Raw genomic sequence first — 22,386 nt, forward strand, 5'->3', positions numbered from 1 at the left:
GCTCTCTTGGACCTTGTTACCTCCACTATCTGCTGATGAGAAATATACACATGCAACTTTACGCATTCTGTATGTTATCTATATCTGTTCGTTAAGTACATTCCCAATATTTGATGATCTATTATGGTTTGAATACATGTTGGGTTAGTTATTTATACTTCTCCCATTCTTCTTCAAAAACTTCATTTATCCAGTGTATCCTCTACTATTTGCTGATGCAATCATGCAGTTTCCTCATAATGAAGTATCATTTTTATTTTATCACAACCCTCTTCACGTCTCTCTCTCTCTCTCTCTCTCTCTCTCTCTCTCTCTCAGCCTTGCTAGCCCTGCCGAGGTCATCACAGCTTGATGAGGAATGTGAAGCCTGTTAATTCCTCTGCTGCACAGCAACTTGCTACCATTTTCACTCCACATTCACTCCCATCACTCACATCAGCCGTGTGGCTGTCAGCCCCACGCACATTTATTTTTGACAGATTGTTGGAAAGTATTGGCATCTGTGATGAAGTTCATTTTTTTGTGCATGGTCACTTTGTTATACGACTAGTGATACAGAATATACATGCAGTTTGATGCCAAAAAAAAAAAATCCCTATGTCATATTTCCTTTTGAAATCTATTAACAAGGATTTAACTAGATGTACACCCAATCAGTTTTTTGAAACAAATTTCACTGGACTGTTAACATGGGGAAAATACAGCTTTCAATTTAAAAAATGTTCATACACAGACGTGGATTCAAGATGCTGCACAAAGAGGTTAAGACAACACAGTTCAATAAAAAAAACAAAAACAAAAAAACAACACTAAATAAATACATATTTTAATTGATTTAAAAAAGAAACAGCAAAAATTACAAAAAATAAAAAGACAAAAAAAAAAAAAAGCAACTAAACAAATCTCTCTAAGACATCTGGGTTTAACTTTACAGTTGGGTACAAACACTCATAATGCAGTTCTGAAACAAAGGTTTGAAGTTACATCCTTTGAAACATGCTTGTGATGAAGGGCAACACGAGTAAATCATCTTGAACTTGCACACCCGCCAGACACATTTTTCACATTAGTCGACAGAAATGTCACAAATTAAAACTTGGAAAGCTGTCAGCGCTGTGGGGGGAGGGACTTAAATAAAATCTGCTCACTCTGTCTGATGTTGCCATGAGGACTGATAAGGCTGCAGCCGGAGCCTAGGAGTTCGATATTAGAGATTAAATAATAGAAAAATGATAGATAAGGACAGGATCATAAATAACCTGACCAAATGAGAGGGAAGAGGGCATGGATATATTTCCTTCCATATTATAACCTGAAAAAAAAAAAACAAAAACAAAAACAAACAAAAAAAAAAAAAAACAGTTTTTCTCTTTCATTTGAATAGAAACCAGGAAAACCAAGACAAAAGCCCATTCATTTTTGACAATGAGTTGTGAACTGTAGCACTATGCCATGGCAACATATAGCACTCACAATACCTTAGCTTCACTGAATCAAAAGTTGACCTTGCAGCTTACATTATCAGCCTGTAGAGTATATATGGAGAGCAAAGAATAAGCAATCCACATACATTTATCTGGAGGCCATTGTGTATCTCTTAACACTTCAGACCAAACCATTGTCACCAATAAGATAAACGTGTCTACTGCTGTAACGCATCAAAGATGGCAGCCTTGACTTCTTCGTTGCTGCTTTACTTCCAAGCAAAATGTTTGCTACTGTATAAATGGTCACATTTTACAGTACAGCACCAACAAAGAAGTCAAGGTTGGTGACGTCAAAGTCCAAGATGTTGTTACACAGGAAAATTGTGGTATACATGCCGTACATTACATTTAAAGTTTATTTGCACATGTGAAATGCAGCGGGGTGAAAGTAAATATGTGACAGATCATGGACATGTGTTTTGGTGAGTGAAATTCAATGTAATTGTTTCGTTACAGACCTCAGTGACTTTTGTATGTGGATTTTTCTGGCGCAAGCCTGTTTGGGGAAGTCAAGATTCGACCAAAGACTGGCAAAGGGCTCCCATTCTCAAGCCGATTTCAGACTGTCCCAGACGAAAATTTACCAATGTGGAAGAAATGTGGTGATATCTTTGGTCTTGGCTCCAAAACGCTGGTCCTATGTCGCACTGTGAGAAAAGTTCAAAGATGGCCGTTGTCATGGTCTTGCAACCAAAGATGGCCTAGGACGAAATTCTGACAGTGTCCAAAATTTAGGAGAACCATGTCACAATGTAACCACTGCCACAGCCTCCGTCCACTAACCAACCAATTGGAATGCAGCATAAAATGACGCACTGACCAACACGACACTGGAGCTAAACCCAATGATGGAGGTAAAACGAACAAAACGAAATGCTTGGGTTTCCACCAAAGAAGAAAACAACCGACTCCACATTCTCCTCCGCCCCCTCTTTGGATTTTTGCCTAGACACATTAATATCACGACGGAGGATGCACGCTCATGATGTTTTCTTGTACTTGTGTCGTAGCCTGTAGGATTCAGTCCATGTGATCGCCGTACAGTCTGCATACATCAAACTCGATGTGGCACCCAAGTTTATTAAATCATGTCCTACAGTGTGGCTGGCAATAAACTCATAAGACTGCTAAAATCTGACAGTCTGCAGGTGCCAAAATCACATTCAAATGTCCTTTCAGTCAATCAAAATTCCCTTCAGTGTTCTTCTGTTGGTAATTTAAATTGCACTCACAGGTGTACCTAACTGGCACTTAATTGACAGCATATGGCTTATTGTGTTCTGCAACTTGGTTTAGTTTGGGTTCAACATGCAACATTTGTCCCTTCAAGATAAGGCCTGTGCTATAGGGCAACTTGAAGCTGGTAAATCTACACGCACAGTGGCAGCATTTTTTGGTGTGAGCCACAGCACGATTAGCAGACTAAACAGCAAGCTCCATGAGACTGGTGAGGTCAAAGACCGACCACGAAGTGGGCGTCCCAGGAAGACAACACCTGGTGAAGACCAGTTTCTCACACTGGCTTCACTGAGGGACCGCAGGCTTTCCGCCAGGAATTTACAAAGAGGGTTCAGGGAACGCTTCCACATACAGATTTCAGCCCAGACAGTGAGGAACAGACTTCACAAGGCCAGGCTTTGGGCTCATATGGCTGCCAGGAAGCCTGCCATGACTGCCTGTCACCGTCAGGTCCATTTGCACTGGTGCTGAGACCACCGACACTGGAACCACAGAGAGTGGGCCAACGTCATGTTCAGTGACGAATCAAGGTTCTGTCTATGGAAGCTGGATGCCAGGGTGAAAGTGTGGAGACGCCGAGGAGAACGGTTTACAGACTGCTGCACTGATCGTCGGACGGCCTTCAATGGGGGCAGTGTGATGGTGTGGGGAGGGATCTCTCTGACAGGAAGAACCGAGCTTGTGATTATCGAAGGCAATCTGAATGCAGTGAGGTATCGGGATGAGATTCTTGAGCGTGTGGCACACTGCAAAAAGTCCAAATCTTACCAAGATTATTTGTCTTATTTCAAGTAAAAATGTCTTATTTCTAGTCAAAATATCTCATTACACTTAAAATAAGACATGATTACCTCAGAAATAACTTGTTTTTAGACGATTTTCACTTGTTTCAAGTGAAAATTAGCTTGAAACAAGTGAAAATTAGCTTGAAACAAGAAACAAATTTTGCCAATGAAACAAGCAAATTTTCACTTGTGACACAAGTGAACAAGTGAAAATGTGTATATGTGTGTGTGTGTGTGTGTGTGTATATCTATCTATCTATCTATCTATCTATCTATCTATATATATATATATATATATATATATGTGTGTGTGTGTGTGTGTGTGTGTGTGTGTGTGTGTGTGTGTGTGTGTGTGATGTCCTTCTGCTTGTCAGGCTACCTCTTCCCACTCCATCATGGTCTGTGATCTGTGCAGTCAGAGCAGATCAGAGTTAAGTGAAACTATCGGGTTTCTCTCCCCTTGCTGAGTGTTTACAGGTGAAACGGAGCGGAACTGCCCTTTAACAATGCAGAGTGAATCCTCCTGCTCTGTTGTGCAGCATTCCCCACATTTCTACCATGGTTTGCTACAGTTCCTCTGGCGAGAAGAAAGACACGAGGGAAAGAGGGAGAGAATGATGGACATTTGTTGGCAACAAGTGACAGAGACTCAGAGGGAGAGAAAGAGGGTGAGAGACGGAGAAAGAGAGAAGCATGAGGAAAATAAAGACCTCTCCACCATGCCAGCTATGCCAGCTATGACAAACACTACCACTTAAAAGCATACGTTTCGCCGCTGCCTTGAAAGTGCAAGTTGTCTCAAAGAGTAGTGAATAGTTAGCTCAAAGTTAGCTCCAGCATAGCGACACTCTTCACACTACACAACTTAGAGGTAAGTCTTCGTGAAACTGTTGTGTAGTGTCTTCATTGTGTGTCCTCAAAGAGCGAGAAACTAAAGTACCGTTAGCTTGTTAGCGTGGCAGCCTGAGGGTTGTATCAAAAGACAAGAGCAGACAAAGGCCAGTAAAAGCTTCCATGTAAATCCAGAGAGCTTTATGGAGTGACATGGCACCAGTCATGGACGCTCTCTCTCACCAACTCTACTACCACAGGCCTCTAAAGCAGGGGCGAGCGGTCATAATAAGCTATAAATGCAGCGCATGCCCAAGCCCTTCAATTAAAATATTTAAAATGTTGGTCTCCTAGTGTGTCCTTTTATAATATACCTTTCTATCATTTTGGTTGCAAACCTCTGCCTATATACACGTATCTATCTCAATTTGCTAGCGAAATGCTGGAAAGTTGACAGCTTGACGCGAGCATACGCTCTGTGATACCGAGTATTTACAGTAGTTCTGTAGCCGGTGTTTCCTGTACGTGGGCGTTTTAAATGGAAAATAAGCTGTCTGCCAATCAGCTTTTCAGAAGACGCATGAGCAACACGAGTTGCTACGTAGCAGCTCGCTTGAAATGTTCAGCGGCAACTGCAAGTCATTCACTTGACAGCTAGCTACCGTTAATGTCGTTAGCTGGCTAGCTAGTACGGGAACGTTAACATTAGTTTATTTTTTCATCTGCTTTCATCTGCCTGATGGGCAGTTGGGCATGTTTGTGTGTCATTTCATTGACCATGCAGGCTAGCTGGTGACATTGCTGTGTGTTTGCATCGCCCCGTGGCACGTCCCAATAGTTCAGATCTCATGGTAAATTGCAACATTTTGTTGGTAACATTGTGAGCATGTTCATGTGTCATTTGCTTGACTCTGTAACTGGTTATTACTGCATCATCCGTCTGTTATAATAATTTCCACTTTCATTTACACTGTAAATTCCAACACATTGTTGTTGGTAACATTGGGGCAAAATGCGCACGCGTGTCTGTCAAAATCGAGTTGTCGAATTGATATAGTATAGTTAAAAACCATATTATGCGTTTTTATTAAAAACTAAATGCCCAGAAATTTTCGATTTCGAATTTACACAAAAACGTCACCGCTCGCCACTGCTCTAAAGTGTACGCTTTTAGCAAGTTAGCCCCAAAGCACTGCTAGTTAGGAAGACGTTTGCTGTCATAGTGATACAGCGCTAGTTCCAACAAGCATATGTGTACTGTGCTGGCCTGCTGGTTCATGACCTGTGAGCTGCTAGGGGTTTTAACTGCCTGCCAGTGTCTTTAGCCTACGGTGACCAGACGTCCCTGGTTTCCGGGGACACTCCCCGTTTTGGATGACCTGTCCCTGGCAAAAACTGTCCCCGGAAATGTCCCCAATTTAAGCATATTATGAATGGTACGTCTCGATGTGTGCAGGAAGCCTGAGCGAGCAGAGCGCGCTTGCCATGCCTTTTTTTTTTTTTTTTTGGCTTGGCTTGTGTAATTGTCTCCGAACCTAATTTCCATCATAATTATTGACCCATTTAAGGGTCACGTTCTTGGTGTTTATACCGTAGTTTATTTTAGGTTTATCTGGTTAATATCTGATTGATGGCCGTTAAATGATCACAATAATGTGTAATGTGCTTTTTGCTGGTCTATTTGGTTAAAATAAATGAAACTAAAATTGTCCCTGTTTCTTTATTTCATCATTATAACATTTTTTTTTTAAACCTCAAAGCTGGAAATGCCCCCAAATGTTTTAAGTGTCCTCAGGAAATTGTAATTGCAGCGTGTTTTCAATGCTGCACATTTCTGTATTGTGTTGTCTGAATCAGCATTGCGTATTTCCTAAATGCTGCACATGTGTTGTCAGTTTGATGAGCATGTTTTCTTATTTTGCTTTTGTTTTGTCTGTTTGCATGTGTTTTAAGTTAAGTTGCAGTTTGTTGAGCTCTCAGGGCCACCGTCATATTCCCTCATATCCCTGTCTGGAATAATAACAGCTGCATGAATCATTCAAAATGCACTAGAGGTGATTAGAGCTGTTAAGGTAACTGCACTTTGTATAAGAGAAAAAAGCATTAGTTTCTTCGAATACATGGCAACTTTGCACCAGTGGTGTGATGAGCTTCTTCAGGCGCTTTTGCCTTGTATGCAGGTGTGTGGCAGTGGGATGCAAACTCGCACCATTTTTTGCTTGTCTTGAGCAAAACTAGTTGTTTAACTGAAACTGTGGGAATGAACACAGGAAGGTCGAGATGTTTCTGCTCTAAAAGCCTATCTTTGACCTAGCGAAGCCACCGTTTGTGGTGTCAAAAATAAAAATTGCTTCAACCCTGTCAATGTTATATTCAGCAAGAGAAGCTTAACAGTTTGATGTATAACACTGTGTGTATCTTTGCCACTTATGTCTGTTTTTCTGGGATATTATAAGAGATTTCTCATTGGGTTTACACAGTAGGTCCCTAAGATGGCACCGTTCACTCCCATTAATGTGATGTGAATCCTTTGTGCAGGAGTACAGTGTGAAATCAAAAAGTAAAAATTACCTGCACTAAAGTTATCGATACTGTGACAATATTGTAAGGATGACTACTAGCCCATATAAAATATTTACACAATGATATTTCCTGTAAATAATCAACAGTCATGTGGATATGACCAGTCTAATAAGTAAAAAAAAAAAAAAAACTCATCTCTCTCCTGCACTGCAGCCTTTAAAACAAGAATACATTTTTTGGCTTTAAAAACATAAGCTATTGGCGGCCTTTAATCCAAAATATTTGTATTGGCGTTGACCTTCAGGATCCCATATTGGTCCAAGCCTGACGTTCATGTGTATCTGATTGTGAACATGTGGAGGTCTGTGTGTCATTGTGGAGAGCACTAACTGAATGTGATGTGACAACACCAGCTAGCGCAATGCAATACCTGCATCAACAAACCCAGTGGCAGGCTGCATTAACAAATCACTAAAATGGTTGATCTGCTTGTCAGAATCCACAATTATCCCACCAAGTATGCGTTGCATTAAAGCAGAGGGACAGAGCCGAGGGGGTGGAAACACAGCTGTGCTTCTTGTTAGCCGAGGTTTGGCTGCCAGAGCTGTCGGGCGCGGGGCAAAACAAATTGGACTCGGATAACATGCGGCAACTGACTTTTATTGAGGTTTGTTTACCTCCCGCTCGCTTGATACCCAGCATTGTCAAGCGGAGAAGTGGAAATTGTACCAAAGTGATGAATGCCAAGTCAAGGCTCCACGGCCCTCTGCAGTTTGAGCTTCGTTTGGCCTGGAACTGTGTGGCTGACACATGCTACAACTAGTCTGGCTTTTCACTCAGGCTCATGCCTCACTGCAGCTCTCAAGGATTGCCCTGGTAAAAGACAGAGTCTAGGCCAAGGGTTCTCAATGTGTGTCTCAGGCCCCCACAGGTGTCCTTGAGGGGCTTCCAGGGGGTCCTCAGCCAAATGAGGAATAGGTTAAAGGAGCACTAATCAAATTTGCAGAGCACTGATGTGAAGTGAGGAGCCTTTAGACCAGGCTCATACTAGGTGCTGGGCTGTGTTCGTTCAAATTTGACCTCACGGGGGCCAGCGTATTTTTTTGCTAACATCAATATGACTTGAGTCCACACATGGATATTTTAGGCTGCTTTCTGATTTATTGTTTTAGATCAATCAATCTGTAGCCTGCAGCTTCAATGAGAATTTGCATGTTGGCTCATGAAAAAAAAAAACTCATGAAAAACATAATGTAGAATTAAAGCAGATGAGAGAAATGCACCAAATGCATAGCAAATAGAAAATACTGTTCTGTCCATCTTTTTGGAAAAATTCAACATTCCATGTCAGCCTTTCATTTTTTGGACAGCAGGAAGGAGTGCAGGAACTAGCCTGCTGGTTTTTCCTTTACTTCCAGCCAAATCTGCTTAATTTCATTGAAACCTCTCATTTTGCTTATTACACATAGTTGATAGTAATTAGATGCAAATATTTCAATTTAAAAAATATATTTTGTTTTAATAATATGTTTGGTTTTAATTTTTCCCCAACTAAATAAATACCTTATAATAAAATACATCATAATAAAATATTTCAAAAACAAAAACATTGGCCGTTTAGTTCCACTGGCTAGTTATCTAACTGGCAAATGATGAAAAAAAGTTTTGATCTCTGCCCTAAAAATAATTAAGACCTGAATAGATATTGATGTTGCACAGTTCATTTGGCTAAATGCACAATGCCCCAAATAAAGAAAAACTTGAGCACATTTCCACCACTTCAGTGCATATTTTGGTGCATGACTATATCACAAACATCATCTGATAAGAATTAGGAACATTGTCAAATTTATGACAGATTAATATCCTCAGCAGTCAGTTTGTCTAAATCCCATGTCATTGACCTTCTCATGTACTTGAGCTGAGGTGCCTCCTGCAGGACGTCTCCCCCGCCTCCCTCTCCTTTGATTCAGCCACGGTCCTATTCACTGCCTTTGTTAGAGGACACAGACACATCAGAGCTGAGCTGTCCCACAATAGTCTGTCCCTCTTTACACTGCCTCACTGTATTTCTGCAAGGAAAAGCTGCCATTGCTTCATTTGTTTTTATTTCTCTATTGTTTTTGGTCATCTGCAAAAATGTAGCTGCAGTTTCTTTATGATTTTGTTGGGTGATTGCAAGGAACGTGATGCAATACCTGAGTTGCCTTCTTGCCTTGATTGTACTAGTTGCAGGGCTGTGAAATATGATGATATATATCATGTGACGACAGAAAAATGTCTGTCTTCCATGTTATGCTCTATCATTTATTTAGTTGTGTCATGAATCAACTTGTTTACATAATAAGGTGGTTCATTTTTTGGGAATGCTTTACGTTCCTCTGCACAGCAGTGTCAACCTCAGCAACATAAAATAACTGCATAACATGCGTAATAACACACCTGAAGTTCATCCTGTGTGGAAGTGTTGCTGCAGCTTTGTTGTTATTGTTCTGGGTGTCACACTTCACCGATCACTAAAACACCAGACAGCAGTGTCATTTTGTTAACTCTGCTGTAATGAAGGAGAACTTGTGTCTGCATTCACTGAAACAAAACATTCACTCCAAAGCAATGGTTTGATTTATTTCTCACTGTGAACTTAGTGACACGTTGCAGTCTGCAGAATTTGGGGAGGAGCTGGCAACATCAGAGCAGAACAAACCTCCTCAGTTCAGCTGAGTGACGAGACATGAGAACGAGCATCATGTTGTCTTCATCCCAGAGGAGCCCAGAGGAGTCCAGTGGACCTGAGCGCTCCTGCATCACCCAACATGCAGCTACAGTTTTGGAGAGGTGCAGTAAGGAGCCACACACACACACACACACACACACACACACACCTGCAGTGTAGCTCAGGTGATGCTGTGCTGGCATCCAGAGGCATGAACAGACAGCTGATGGACTCCTTCCATCATTACACCTGTTTTACACAGTGAGATAAAATTAATTGAAAATTGGACAAAGGTTCCGAATTAAAGGAGAAAAAAATAATGAAATTTAATTAAGTATGCTTTATTTGTCAAGTATTTATTTCAAAATGTAATAAGAATCGGACCTTTCCATGTGGTCATTTATACATACAGAAAAATATGCTGTATCATGATATATACTGGTATGTGATTTAGGTCATATTGCACAGCACTAACTGGCTGTCAGTCATCTGGATAATTCTCAGTATATTTATTTTTCCATTTGGTAATATGTTCCCTTTATAGTCAAGACCAAACAACAGAAAAGCTGCTTATGACTCTGTAATGCAGCTGACCTGCACTCATATCGTGTTTATTCACATTATTCTTTTAAACCCTCTTGTGTTGTTTCACTCTTATGTGACATGATTTTTCATTCATATCTGTCATATTTATGATTAATCTCATCTCGTCTGACTCACCATCATGTTTCTGTTGTTAAGACCTCGTGGATTGTCCTGTGTTTCTGCAGAACTAGCTATGGTTTCACAGTGAAAGCCGGTTTTTCAGAAAGTCTGCTCTATATCTGTTCGATATTGTAAAAAAAAAAAAATCATGTTGTGATTCATTTCAGTGGGAATGATAATTTTTGCATTATTCTTTTCATTTCCACTGAAAAGGCAATTAAAATGATGACGCTGCGTTTTTTCTGGGGTCTCTACCAAACCAACATGTTTTCTTACACCTGGAAAATACTATTTGTGGTTTAGGGCATCTCTGTAGCACCACAATACTTTATTTACAAGGTTATGTCACACATTTACCTTTTTAAAAAAAAAAAAAAAAAAAAATTGCAGCTCCTGCGATTCAGATATTGCCCTTGGCCTTATTGCAACTTCGACAGTATTTTGATGAATTGCTCAGTTCCAGTTGGCAACATGAAGCGTTTGCTGCCGGTTAAACTTGAGTGTTTTCCTGTTGAACATTAATGTGGGCATGAGAACGTGGTGAGGCTGCTGGACGTCTCCAGGCACCAACAACATCTGTGTTCCGTGTTTGAATTCGCCGAGGTGGACCTCATAGACGAGGCGATGGTGGAGGCTGGAGGTCTGGAGCGGACTAAGCTCAGGAAATACACCGTCCAGATCCTCCAGATCCTGTCCAGCACCTCCACGACAACCATGTACATATCACTGGAAACACTGAAGTCCTTTTTTAACAACAACCAACCTGGCTCAGCAGTTTAGCTTCAGGTCACAGCACAGGCATTTAAACTCCACTGGTTTATTGTTTTGGAATGCAGAAGGCGGCAAACTGCTGAAAAAATAAAGGATTTCAGTGTCTCTGTTTTATTTGTTCTATTGTTTATATTCCTTTTTACTGTTTTATTCCTTTTACTGTTTTGTTGTTTTATGATCATTTATGCCCATTGATTTTAAATTCCAGCATCAGACCTGGCTCTGTTTTAATTTGTTTTAATTTGTTTGATTGTTTTTATTCTTTCTATTGTTTTATTGCTCTGTTTTAATTTGTTTGATTGTTTTTATTCTTTCTACTTTTCTTTCTGTTTTGCTGTTTTATTTTTCATTTTTGTACAGCACTTTGTTTCAGCTGTGGTTGTTCTTAAAGTGCTATATAAATAAAGCTGAGTTGAGTTGAGTTGAGTCTCCATCGACCTCTAAGAGTCAATTAGGTTCTTCTCTCTATTTGGTCTTGTTCCTGTAGTCCACCATGTTGATGGACTTATAACAAATGAAAGACTGTAACCTTTGCCAGCGCTTAGAAATGAGACTTTTTGACTCTACATAACCACCTTTTGTTGTCACTTTACCAGCGCTGTCGATTTTAGCTGTAGTCTTCTTACACTGTAATCCAGAGACAAGACAAGACAATCAGTGTACACATATGAATGTTTAGCAACATTCTGAAGCAAGTGTTTGATTGTAGTTTGTGAGTGAGAACACTAAATTGGAAAAAGATGGTATGTCCTCCACCTTTCTCCGTGCCATGAGAGGAGTTGATTGCTGTGTGGTTGTCCGAGCCTGTTGGCTGCTTTCATTTCTAACAGGGATGTAGGGCTGACTTGTCCAAAATGTTTTTTTTTTTTTTTTTTTTTGTGCTTTGACGTCTTGTGTCTCTGCTGTGTCCTTCAGACCTGTGGATGTGTGGGCCATCGGCTGTAGCATCATGTTGTTGGCCACAGGTTTTTTCTTCATACATGGCGGCTCACATTTCAACCACCTGGCTTCAATTGTCCGCCAAGTGGGTAAATAGTGCACATACACTCTTGTTGGAAAGCTTAGACCAGTATAATGAGATGTCAGCTGGAGTAACGATACTATCACTTCACCTGTCTCTCCTCTGCTCTGCTCAGAGACTGTGGGTGTAGACTGCTGTGTGTGTGTGTGTGTGTGTGCGTGTGCGCAGGGTCTAAGCCGTGGTGAAACTGATCAGTGATTGGCTTTGGATTACATTGCCTTTGAGTCTTTTGTGTGTGTGTGTGTGTGTGTGAGTGATGGTGGGCTGTGTTTGTTTTTGAATCTGCTGTGAAGAGTTAAGAGTCCTGTTGTTTAGCAGAAATGTTTCCAGATGGATCCTGCAGACAGAGGGAGCTGCTCTGAGATGCTGCAGCTGCAATATTTAATCAGAGACGGCTTCCCTGAAAAGTGAGTGTTTCTGTGTGTGTGTGTGTGTGTACGAGAGAGAGAGGGAGAGAGTGAGTGAGTGAGTGAGAGATGAGGGGATTGGCTTTAATATCCTTCATTTTATATCTTCAGCTTCTTTGCTTTAGACTGTCTTGCCAAGATGTAAAACTCTGTAGATGATACTTGTGGAAGTTCAGTGGAGCAGGTAAATAAAGATGGACACCTCCTGAAGTGACATCAGTTGGTCCTGCAGGCCAGTCCCACAATGCACCGGGCCCATGTGTGCACGTTATCCTGTATAAGACAGATACAATGACACAAAGCAGGAGCCGGCCATCTTCACACATCTGTGCTGCCGCCGGGCTGCAGTTCAGCTCCAGTCCCGAGCTGCTCTCTTGCTGCTGGCTCGAGTAAAGTGTTAGTGAGGGAACACATGAGCTGTCTCCTGTCCTCTGTCTCTTGTCCAGGTTCATCCCAAGGATTCAGGCTCTGACCTTGGTGGACGGCAGGCCTGCAGCTTCCACATCTTCACCGTTCAGGTCCAACACTTTCATCGTGGAAATCCCCCAGCCTCTGAAACAGCATTTAAAGAGCTTTAGCTTCTATGGCGATCCAGCTAGCCTAATAACTGGCTAGCCATGAAAATTAGTTTTTCAACAGAAACTGCAGTTGAACTGGGCAACGCCATCGCTCCAAACTTTTTAAGTGAACGTGCGATTCAGGTTTCTGAAACCAAGCAAATAGAAATATAGTCCGTAAAAAACAGGCCTAACAATGGCTCTTGAAACAAAAGTCATTTTGTTCTTATTTCTGTGTCTTCGTCTCTTCTTCTTTACTCAGCAGAAAGTGGAAAGTGAAAAACCCTCAGATGTTCCTCCGTCTGAAAGCTGGTCTGAGGCAGTCGGTGGTTCCTCCTCCTCGCTGCATCAGAATCACTGCTTGGTCTTTATAGTTTGTTTGATGAAATACATGCAAAATGACATCAGCTAAAATTGTGAAAAGTTTGAAAAAGATGGAGATTTTTTTTTGGCCATATCGCTCAGCCCTAGTTCACACAGATCACAACGTGCACACACACACACACACATACAAATTATTCCCATACACACTGAACACTGGTAAGCATTTGTGGCCCCTGCTGGTCAGCTCCTGACACATGCGTCTTCTACTCATTTCAACTTTTTTTCCAGATTTTTCAGAGAAAACAGAACTCGAAGATTTAAAAAAAAAAAAAAAAAAAGAAAATTGAATAGAATAGAAATTCTTGACCAGGATATGAACAATTGTGTCTGGAGCTGACCACCCGTATGTTGTCGGAAGTTTGTTGCGTTGCTGTTTTCTAATGTGGCACAGCTGTCGCTACACAGGCTATATGTGTGTGTGTGTGTGTGTGTGTGTGTGTGTGTGTGTGTGTGTGTGTGTCCCCTGTGGTCCGGTCAGGTCCTGTACAAGCTGAAGGAAGACGTGAGGTGGAGGTCCTGCTCCCCGGGGAAGAGACAGCTCAACATGTGTAAGTGTCACTCCCTGTCAACAATACGGTGGCCATTTTGGGACAAAAGGAAAGTTGTCTTGCATTATTGTTGATGGAGAAACCATCACTCGCAGCTAAAGGGCCACCTGAAAACCACAACCTGAAAATCCCTGTGTAAAACACACAACTGTATTTGGACTGGTCTTTTTTCTTTCCTTTAATCCATTGTTGACCTTATAGACGGTCCTTTAACCAGCAGAGTGGGTTCTCTCTCCACAGACAAAGATGAAAAATGACTTTGATGCAACAGGTGAAGCATCACGTCACGTTTTGCACATGACCTTTGTTCAACATGACATCTCCACCTAAAGATATTTGCCTGCAAGCTGTGACTCTAGGCTTCAGCAGTGAGCTTTACCACAGTTTGAGGGAAGTTTTCTGCTTTTGTCTGAGGGAATTTTGTTCTGTGTGATGCACCAGAGCTCACACACACACACACACACACACACACACACACACACACACACACACACACACACACACACACACACACACACACACACACACACTCTTCCTGGGCCCTGAAGGTGTGTGAGAACTGAAGCTGAACTTTGTTCCTAAGATGTGCACAGGACTGCAGCTGTTTGTTGGCTGTGAACCTTTTCCAGGTCTTTTCACACTTGGCTCACTGTAGCCCAGACATTAGTGAGCCTCCATTCACAGCAGCACGTATTAACCCAGGGCTAAGAGTTCAGGTTCAGCATGGACACTGGAGAATCAAAGCCTGAGGTCACTGTCCTCAGGACACTTGGAACACACTTTTCTTTGGACAGCAACCATTCTTAAAGCTTAACTCTAACCTGTGTGCACACTGCAGACCTTGGTCCTTACTTTTTAGGACTATCCCCAGAAAATCAGGCAAAACCCTGCTCTGTGGGGTTTAGTTCACCCTGGGCTGACAGTGGGGACATCCCACACTACAAGTAGCAGGTGTGAGGGGACAGTTAGTCCAGGGCTAAGTGTGTAAAGGCCTGTAGAGCCCAGATACAGATGTAGATGTGGACAGACAGAGATGACAGGTTTTCCAAATGAACTTAACTGATCCCAACACACTGTAGGAAGCAGGATCCCTTCATTTAACTGCACCCTGAAAAATGAAGGAGTTCTGTGTATGGACTAGGAAATGTTGAGGTGCTAAACAGGAGATTCTACTTCAAACTATAAAAATCAACACCTGACTTGTTGAAAATACACATCTTAATTTGAGCTCTGAACTTTCTGGGATGTTTCAGAGATCAGTGTTTGAAAAATGTCGTGGATTTCAGCATTGAGCTGAAACTTTGAGGTGCATCATTGATTGATTGGCTCTCCTCTGTCCGTCTGGCAGGTTTGTCCCAGCAGCTCTGACACGCTCGGCCGTCCTGCTGGGGGATCCCTCTTTGCCTCGGTCCACCTGAGGTTTCTTCCATGTTTTGCTCTCATTCAGTTTTTTGGGGAGTTTTTCCTTGTGTGCACTGAGGGTCTGAGGCTGGTGGTGCTGCGTCGGCTCGGCTCACCACATCAGGTACGTTTGGGTTCAGTTCTTGGTTTTATTTTGCTTCACACCGTGTTAAATGATCTTGTTCTGTGGAAGAGTCACAGTTTGAGTTCTTTACTTATTATACTCTTCAGTTTGACAAAAAAACAAAAACAAACTTTTCCTAGAAACCTTTACCAAAATCTAAATTTTAGATATTTTATATTCAAACACATCATGGGGTATGTAATAATTTATCTGCCTACTCATTTTTACTGAATAGAGCTTGAAGGCATCACAAGTCAACCTCAGCTGTAGTCAGCGTCCTGTAGTGGAAAACATTGCTTACAGTCGCTATAGATCGCTCCAATGTGTCATTTTCTAGGTGATAATAATAATTATGATGATAAAATGCCAGAATTCCCCTTCTGTCCAGTGAAGATATACCAAACATGTCAGTCTCTAGCCCTGCTTTGAGGGCTGTGAAATCCTAAAAGTGTCACCTGTATGTCATTTCACTCCAAGCCACTCTGAAAGTGAGTGTGTTTGTGGTTTTAACACTGGAGTCGATGGCATCACATCTAATCCGTCATCAGCTGAGCCGACAGAGCTGAGCTGAACGAGGCCAAAGTGCAGCCACATCACAGAGTATCGTTTGGCCCTTTGGCGTGAAAATATAATCTCTGCTTTTGGCTCAGGACCAACGTTTTTTCACAAAGTTTCATGTAAATCCAATCAGAACTTTTTGAGACGTCGTGCTCATCTTGAAAAGTCATGACTTGATGCAGTGTTCTGTCTCAGGCTACACTGATACTGTTGTCAGTCTTTAACAAAGGAACAAATACATTATCCACAGTTTCCATGTCCAATACTCTGTTTTACCTGGATAAAGCAAACATATGATTAACCACAGAGGCAATAGAAAGAATTAAAATACTCTCTTAACCTGTATTGAAAATTGTGATTCTGGCCTAAAATCACCAGGACTTGTTACAAAATCTGATAGTATAAGAAAAATTATTTCTCTGATTTTTTTTCTTCACAATTCAGAATCTCTGTATTTTTGAGTTTTTTTAATCATAAATTTGCCATTTTTTCTTGTAAAGTGACTTCCTTAAACTCGGAATATTAATATTTTTTCTCATAAATTTGCAAATTTAATCTCAGACGCTCAATTTTGTTTTTCTCCCTGCAATGATAATTGATCATTTTTAAGCATGCTAGCTGAGGGGAAGTCCACTTCAATGGCAGGAGGCTAACAGTTAGCATGTGGAGCATCCAGCCAGTATCCAACACTCAGTAACAACGAGAGGAAGATAGCACCACTACTGTGCTACACAACAAACTGGGGGGAAGAGAAACAATATCACATGTTTCTAAATGGATGAACTATCCCTTTAAGGAGATACGACATCAAAGTTAAAGCACCATTGAACTGCACAGGAGCTGCAGTTGTGTTTTCAGGCTGTCTGTGATGATATTTGGGGTCAGATGAGTTTTTCCACCCGGTGTTCCTCTGTTCATCCCCATATAGAAGCAGCCGGCCACAGTCCCCTGGCTCAGCTGTCTGTGCATTTCTTGGAGGCAGTGAAAGCTCTGCCGCTGCCAACATTACATTGACACGTCTTATCTGGGACGATAGATGGATCCCATCAATTGTGATCATTTTATTTTTAAGATGACAGATGTCCTGTCTGATCCATGTCCACTGCCAGGGTGTTCCATGTTGTGTGTGTGTGTGTGTGTGTGTGTGTGTGTGTGTAAGCTTGCAAAAAAGAGACTATAATGTGAATACATGCCCAAGCTGTCTGCACTCACACCCCCACTGCAGCTACAGATGTGTGCATTTGTGTGTGGGTGTATGTGTGTGTGTGTGTGTGTAAGAAGCTAAAAAGAAGAATCCTCCACAATAGTGGGATTACGTGTCACCTCTTTCAAATGTCAACAGTGCCTCACCAACTGAAGCCACACACACACACACACACACACACACACACACACACACACACACACACACACACACACACACACACACACACACACACACTTTAACAGAGAGCTCTTCATGTCTTGGCCTGGACCTCCGGACTAGTGGGAGGTAACACTAAATAAACACAGACTTACCTGGGCAGGTAACTTGATAGGAAGCCTACCTCGAACACCCCCCACCACCACCAACCCACTTCCTGCCCCAGAGCCCCAACAAGTGTCCCACACCATTAACAGCACTGCTGGGCCTCAGGGTTGGTGTGTGTGTGTGTGTGTGTGTGTGTGTGTGTGTGTGTGTGTGTGTGCAGGGGTTTAGAAAAGTTCTTAATGGAGCTGAGAGGTAAAAAGGGAGATAATGGGAGGAGAGGGGAAGGAGGGAAGGAGGAAGGGATGAGGAGTGATTGGTGGGGTGTGAAGATGAGTCCATCTGGTTGGACAGGTGATCTATGGCCACAGAAAAGGAAAGAAAAAAAGCTCAGTAAAGAGAGGCTGAAAGGATTTGGTCTCTCTTTGTCAGCGGTGTTCTTAACGTTGGGGTGGGGGATAGCCCAAAGGTTAGAGACCAGAAAACTGCAGGTTCAAATCCCACGACCTGCACTGGGGAAAAGTGAATGAATAATACTCCCCTGTCTCTCAGTTTCTACTGTCAGTATGAAAGGGAACTTAAAGGGACCATTTACCCATTTAGAAAAAAAAAAAATATTATTTCACTCCTGCCCAGCTGTTCTGTAGGACAGTAGTGGTGCTCTCTTGCTGGATACTGGCTGGATGCTCCAAATGCTAACTGATGTCAGCCAGGGAGGTTTCTTAGTAGTAGTAGTCGTAGTAGGGGCAGTTGGTGGTTCTCTCCTGACCCCAAATGTAGAGAGTTACAACACTTAAATCAAAACAGACTTCCGTAAAAGTTACATTACTGACTTCAAAAATACTCAAACTTACATGTACACAATATGCTACTCAGTGGTATGGTGCTTACAGTAACATCAGTACAACATCAGTTTAATGACCATTCAAAATAAGGGGCACATGCACCCTCATTTTTTTTCAATGAATAAATAAATAGATAAATAAATAAATAAAAATTTCATCAGGTAATTCAGTTGCAAAAACAGCACAGACAAATGAAATGTGGCTCCGATGCAGAATTTGGTCAGATATATGAGCCCGCTCCTTGTCTGTATTGGTAAATCTCAGATAAGTCACATCTGTTTTGAAACAGTACTTTATTGGCCCGAGAGTTGCCTGTAAGCCAGTGCTTCCTAACCCTCACCCTAACCGCAGCCTGGGAGACAGCGCTTAGGGTGAGGGCAAAAAAAAAAAAAAAAGTGTAGAGCAGACCAATGAATTGAACATTGTTTTGTCTCAGAGTTGCTGGGAACCCCACAAACTCATGCTAGAAATATAGAAAAGAAAAAGAAAAACACATCAGCTACCTTAAATATAGTATTATTTAAGGTAGGTGTGTATTTTTAGCATATGTTTGTGTGTGTGTCTGTGTATGTGCCCCCTCAAAAAAAAAAAAAAAAAAAAAAAAGGATGCATGCCATCCATTAGTGACTGTAATTAATTGCTTCCACTCTTGCTGATACCACTACAAACACTCCATTGCAAGTGATCACATTTATGCCCGGTATAGTCCACTTAGTTATAAATTAAATGATACAAGATATTTTAAAAGGTAAAATCTGTAGAAAACACCGGTACAGTGCAATATCTTTGTATTTGCCACTGTACAATTGTACAGTTAATAGTGCATCTATTCTTAATGGCCAACACAAGTTTAGAATTCCTCACCATGTTTGGCACAGGGAAGGTTGTTTGGCACCTCCGGGCCATGCCACAGCAGACACAGATCATGAGCCTGCGCAGAGTAACCTGATACCTTGTCTTGAATACACTGTGCCACTTGAGGTGCAGCTCAACTCACTTTAAGGTAGCCTGGAAAACAAATCACAGACACTGATGCCACATGCATGTATAAATACAGTACTTGTCTAAAGCATGCTGACAGAAGGAGAGGTTCAGTTACCATTTGACTAAACATTAGAATGTGCAAGACTTGTGACTTAAAGTTATAATTCAGATTCTTACTCAAATAGCTGTATTTGTTGCTCTGTGTGAGTGTAATACATCCACCAAATTTGGTCCATGAACTCCAAGCTTCACTGGGAGTGTGTTGCTTCAGAATGAATAATGAGTGGCAAGACAAAGCTGCACAACACATTTCCCTTGGTTTCACTTTCAAATCTCTTTTCAGTGCCCCTGGCTTCAAAAACTATTTTCCTCCGTAAGTGCCATAATCAACCTACAGGGTGATACATTTGGCAGTGTACTGTACAAAAGATGTGTGTATTGCAGCTACAGGAGTTTATTCCAGTCCCTTTACTGTACATTTTGTAGTGCACTGCTGGCCAGTTAGAGTTTTTTTGTGTTGATGGAGATCAGAAAAGAAGAAGAAAATCACAAATCATCATTATACATTACATCACATCATACATTACATCATACATTACAATCTGGCTTTCCTTGTGAGACTTTAGTGGGTCAAATATTAGTTGATATTAAATTGACAGATTGATCTGCCAGATAAACAAGGTCATTCAGCTAGATAGCCCTATGTGATAGTCCTTATGTTTCTCCTTCACCACTTTAATGCAAGCCTTGCCTTTAACATCACAGGGTCTTATACATACTATCAAACAGCCCAGCCAACAGGTGTCAGCACTGAGTTCCATGAATACTAGTTGTTTTCAAACCCAAAGATAAAACTTAGAAGGAAAACACCAATTTCACATAGTTCTCCTTTAATAGTGTGGGGTATGTTTTCACAATCCATATTTGGCTCCTAATGCAACATCATTTTAGCGCCTCAGTTCAGCAAAATCTTGTTGCTGACCAGGTCCAGTGTGGCCTGAACAGTAACCTTCAGCAGGACAGTAATAGTTCAGGGACATGACACTGACTTCAGTTCTGTCCAGATTTCAACCCAGAGAAACCACTGTGATCAGGTGGAATACGATGAGTGTGACACTGAAAAATCATATTGAATCTTTGCAAAAAGAAAGAGTCCTACCTGGTTAACTGTACCAAATAAAAGAACTGAAAAGAGGTTGTGGTAATGTTGACTTTCTCTATCAGAGGTCTTAGAATAAACACTCTACCATTTGCTGAGCTCTCAACTGTCCTGAAAGAGGAGCATCATCTCAGAGCTCTCACTGAATCAATCGGTGAAGCACAAGCTCCTACACCTAATCTACCATTCATGTCCCATGCATTGGCAGGATAGAGTATCCTAGTAGAGAATAGTGTTCACCTGTGTCCCATAACAGGACAAAAGTACATGCTGGATTTTTGGCTTATGGTCGACAGTGCAGTGGCTGGCTTGGTATAAGACATGAACCCAAATGTATCATCGCTAAGTGAAAAAATGCCGTCTTCAGAAAACTTCAATCATTGTGACTTGACACGTTCAAATGAGTTTGATTTCCAAGACGTTGCATTTCTCCATCAAGTCATTTCGACGGTTATTGTCATAACTCGAACGCTGTGTATTGACCACTTTCCGTCTGTATCACCCCAAACTTTCAGCCTGGCCCCGCTTTGGGAGTCAGGCGCTGAGTCCCTGCTCGTGGGCTATGGGAGAACAGGTGGACATAGCTTCTGTCAAAGAGAGGGAGATTGATGGAGTGGGTTAGAGCACTGGCTGGGGGTATTCTCTTACAGTAATGGCAGAGGAAGAGACAGCTGGGCCTCCATGCATTGGACTGTGTGTGCATGTGTGCATATTTGTGCCGTAGCTTCTATCTGTGTGTATATGGAGATGCATTGTGTTCCTCTGAAACAACAGAGGACATGGAGCCATGCAGAGTCACTGAGGCTGAGGTCGTATGAACAAGGTTTACATTGCTATATTTGGCCAATATTTTTATTATTATTCTTATTTTTCAACTCTCACATATCAGCCAGTCATGTCATCCACCTGTGATATGATGGAGATTCCTTCCTGACAGCTAAACAGCCTATAAAACTTGCAATGTCATTTTTTGCATATTTGAAATGCTCATTTGCTATTGCCCCAGGCAGTGAGACTTTTGTGACTGCTCCATACTCTGCCTGTGACCTACCAAATAATGAAGCTCTTTACACTGGACTTGATTAGACAAATAGAATAAACCAATTTTCATCCATTTTGTCATTTCTATACAGTCATAATAACATTTTATTAGACTTTATAGGAGAATAATGTAACCAGGTGTTCCTCATGTAACAGCTTTAAAAAGTTCCCCAGAACAACTTCATTAGCCTTGGTTTCTCTTTAGTGTTGCTGCCCCATGATATTTTAAACTATTTAATTTTTTCAAAAGCTTTTTCACCCCTGATAAGAAGAAAAATCTGAGCGAAGCGCTGAATGTTTGTCATTTTTAAGGGGATGAAAATGGTCAAATTTGAAGATAATGAAGGATGACTTTAAAAAAAATGCAGCCTCTGTGGAGGCACATAGGTGTTACTGGCCCTCAAAAACCCATAACAGTCTAAACGCTACAATACAAAACTATGCTACTGTGTTGTTATTGTGTGCCATCTTCATCGTTTATAACATTGTACCCAAAAGTCAGGCCGGACTGAATCAAGGTCGGGAAATTACTTGTGAAAAACTGTCATAATGCTTGTTGCATTGAATCAGCTGGAGGAAATTGTTTCTTGTTTCCCTCACCTCACTTCTGACCTCATTCCCACTGAATTAGGAGATGCAATTAATGGCATGACAGAATGAGTGAGAATGAGTTAGAGAAGTATTCAAACAATTTGTAGTAATCAGCTGTCAACAAGGGCAGCCCTGTGCCAAACAATGCTGCTCTATCATCCCGTTAATCAAAAAAAGAGTGAAATCCTCTTCCCTTTTCAGCTCATTGCCTGTACATTGACATACGTGGCAGTGTGGTCCTGTA

The 22,386-nt window shown here is 41.5% G+C and overlaps 1 protein-coding gene across 1 annotated transcript in view; it reads left to right on the forward strand.

Moving 5' to 3' along the window:
• Positions 1–10,907: 10,907 nt before the first annotated feature.
• The window catches only part of plg (plasminogen), a 46,442-nt gene continuing 34,963 nt past the window's right edge, over positions 10,908–22,386 (forward strand). Inside the window, exons 1-4 of the mRNA XM_030046819.1 lie at positions 10,908–10,999; positions 11,970–12,078; positions 12,929–13,000; positions 13,902–13,971. Of these exons, the coding sequence (XP_029902679.1) occupies positions 10,908–10,999; positions 11,970–12,078; positions 12,929–13,000; positions 13,902–13,971 (343 nt within the window). The remainder of the gene's footprint in view (positions 11,000–11,969; positions 12,079–12,928; positions 13,001–13,901; positions 13,972–22,386) is intronic.

This window comes from Myripristis murdjan, chromosome 24 (genome assembly GCF_902150065.1).
Source record: "Myripristis murdjan chromosome 24, fMyrMur1.1, whole genome shotgun sequence".
Lineage (NCBI taxonomy): Eukaryota > Metazoa > Chordata > Actinopteri > Holocentriformes > Holocentridae > Myripristis > Myripristis murdjan.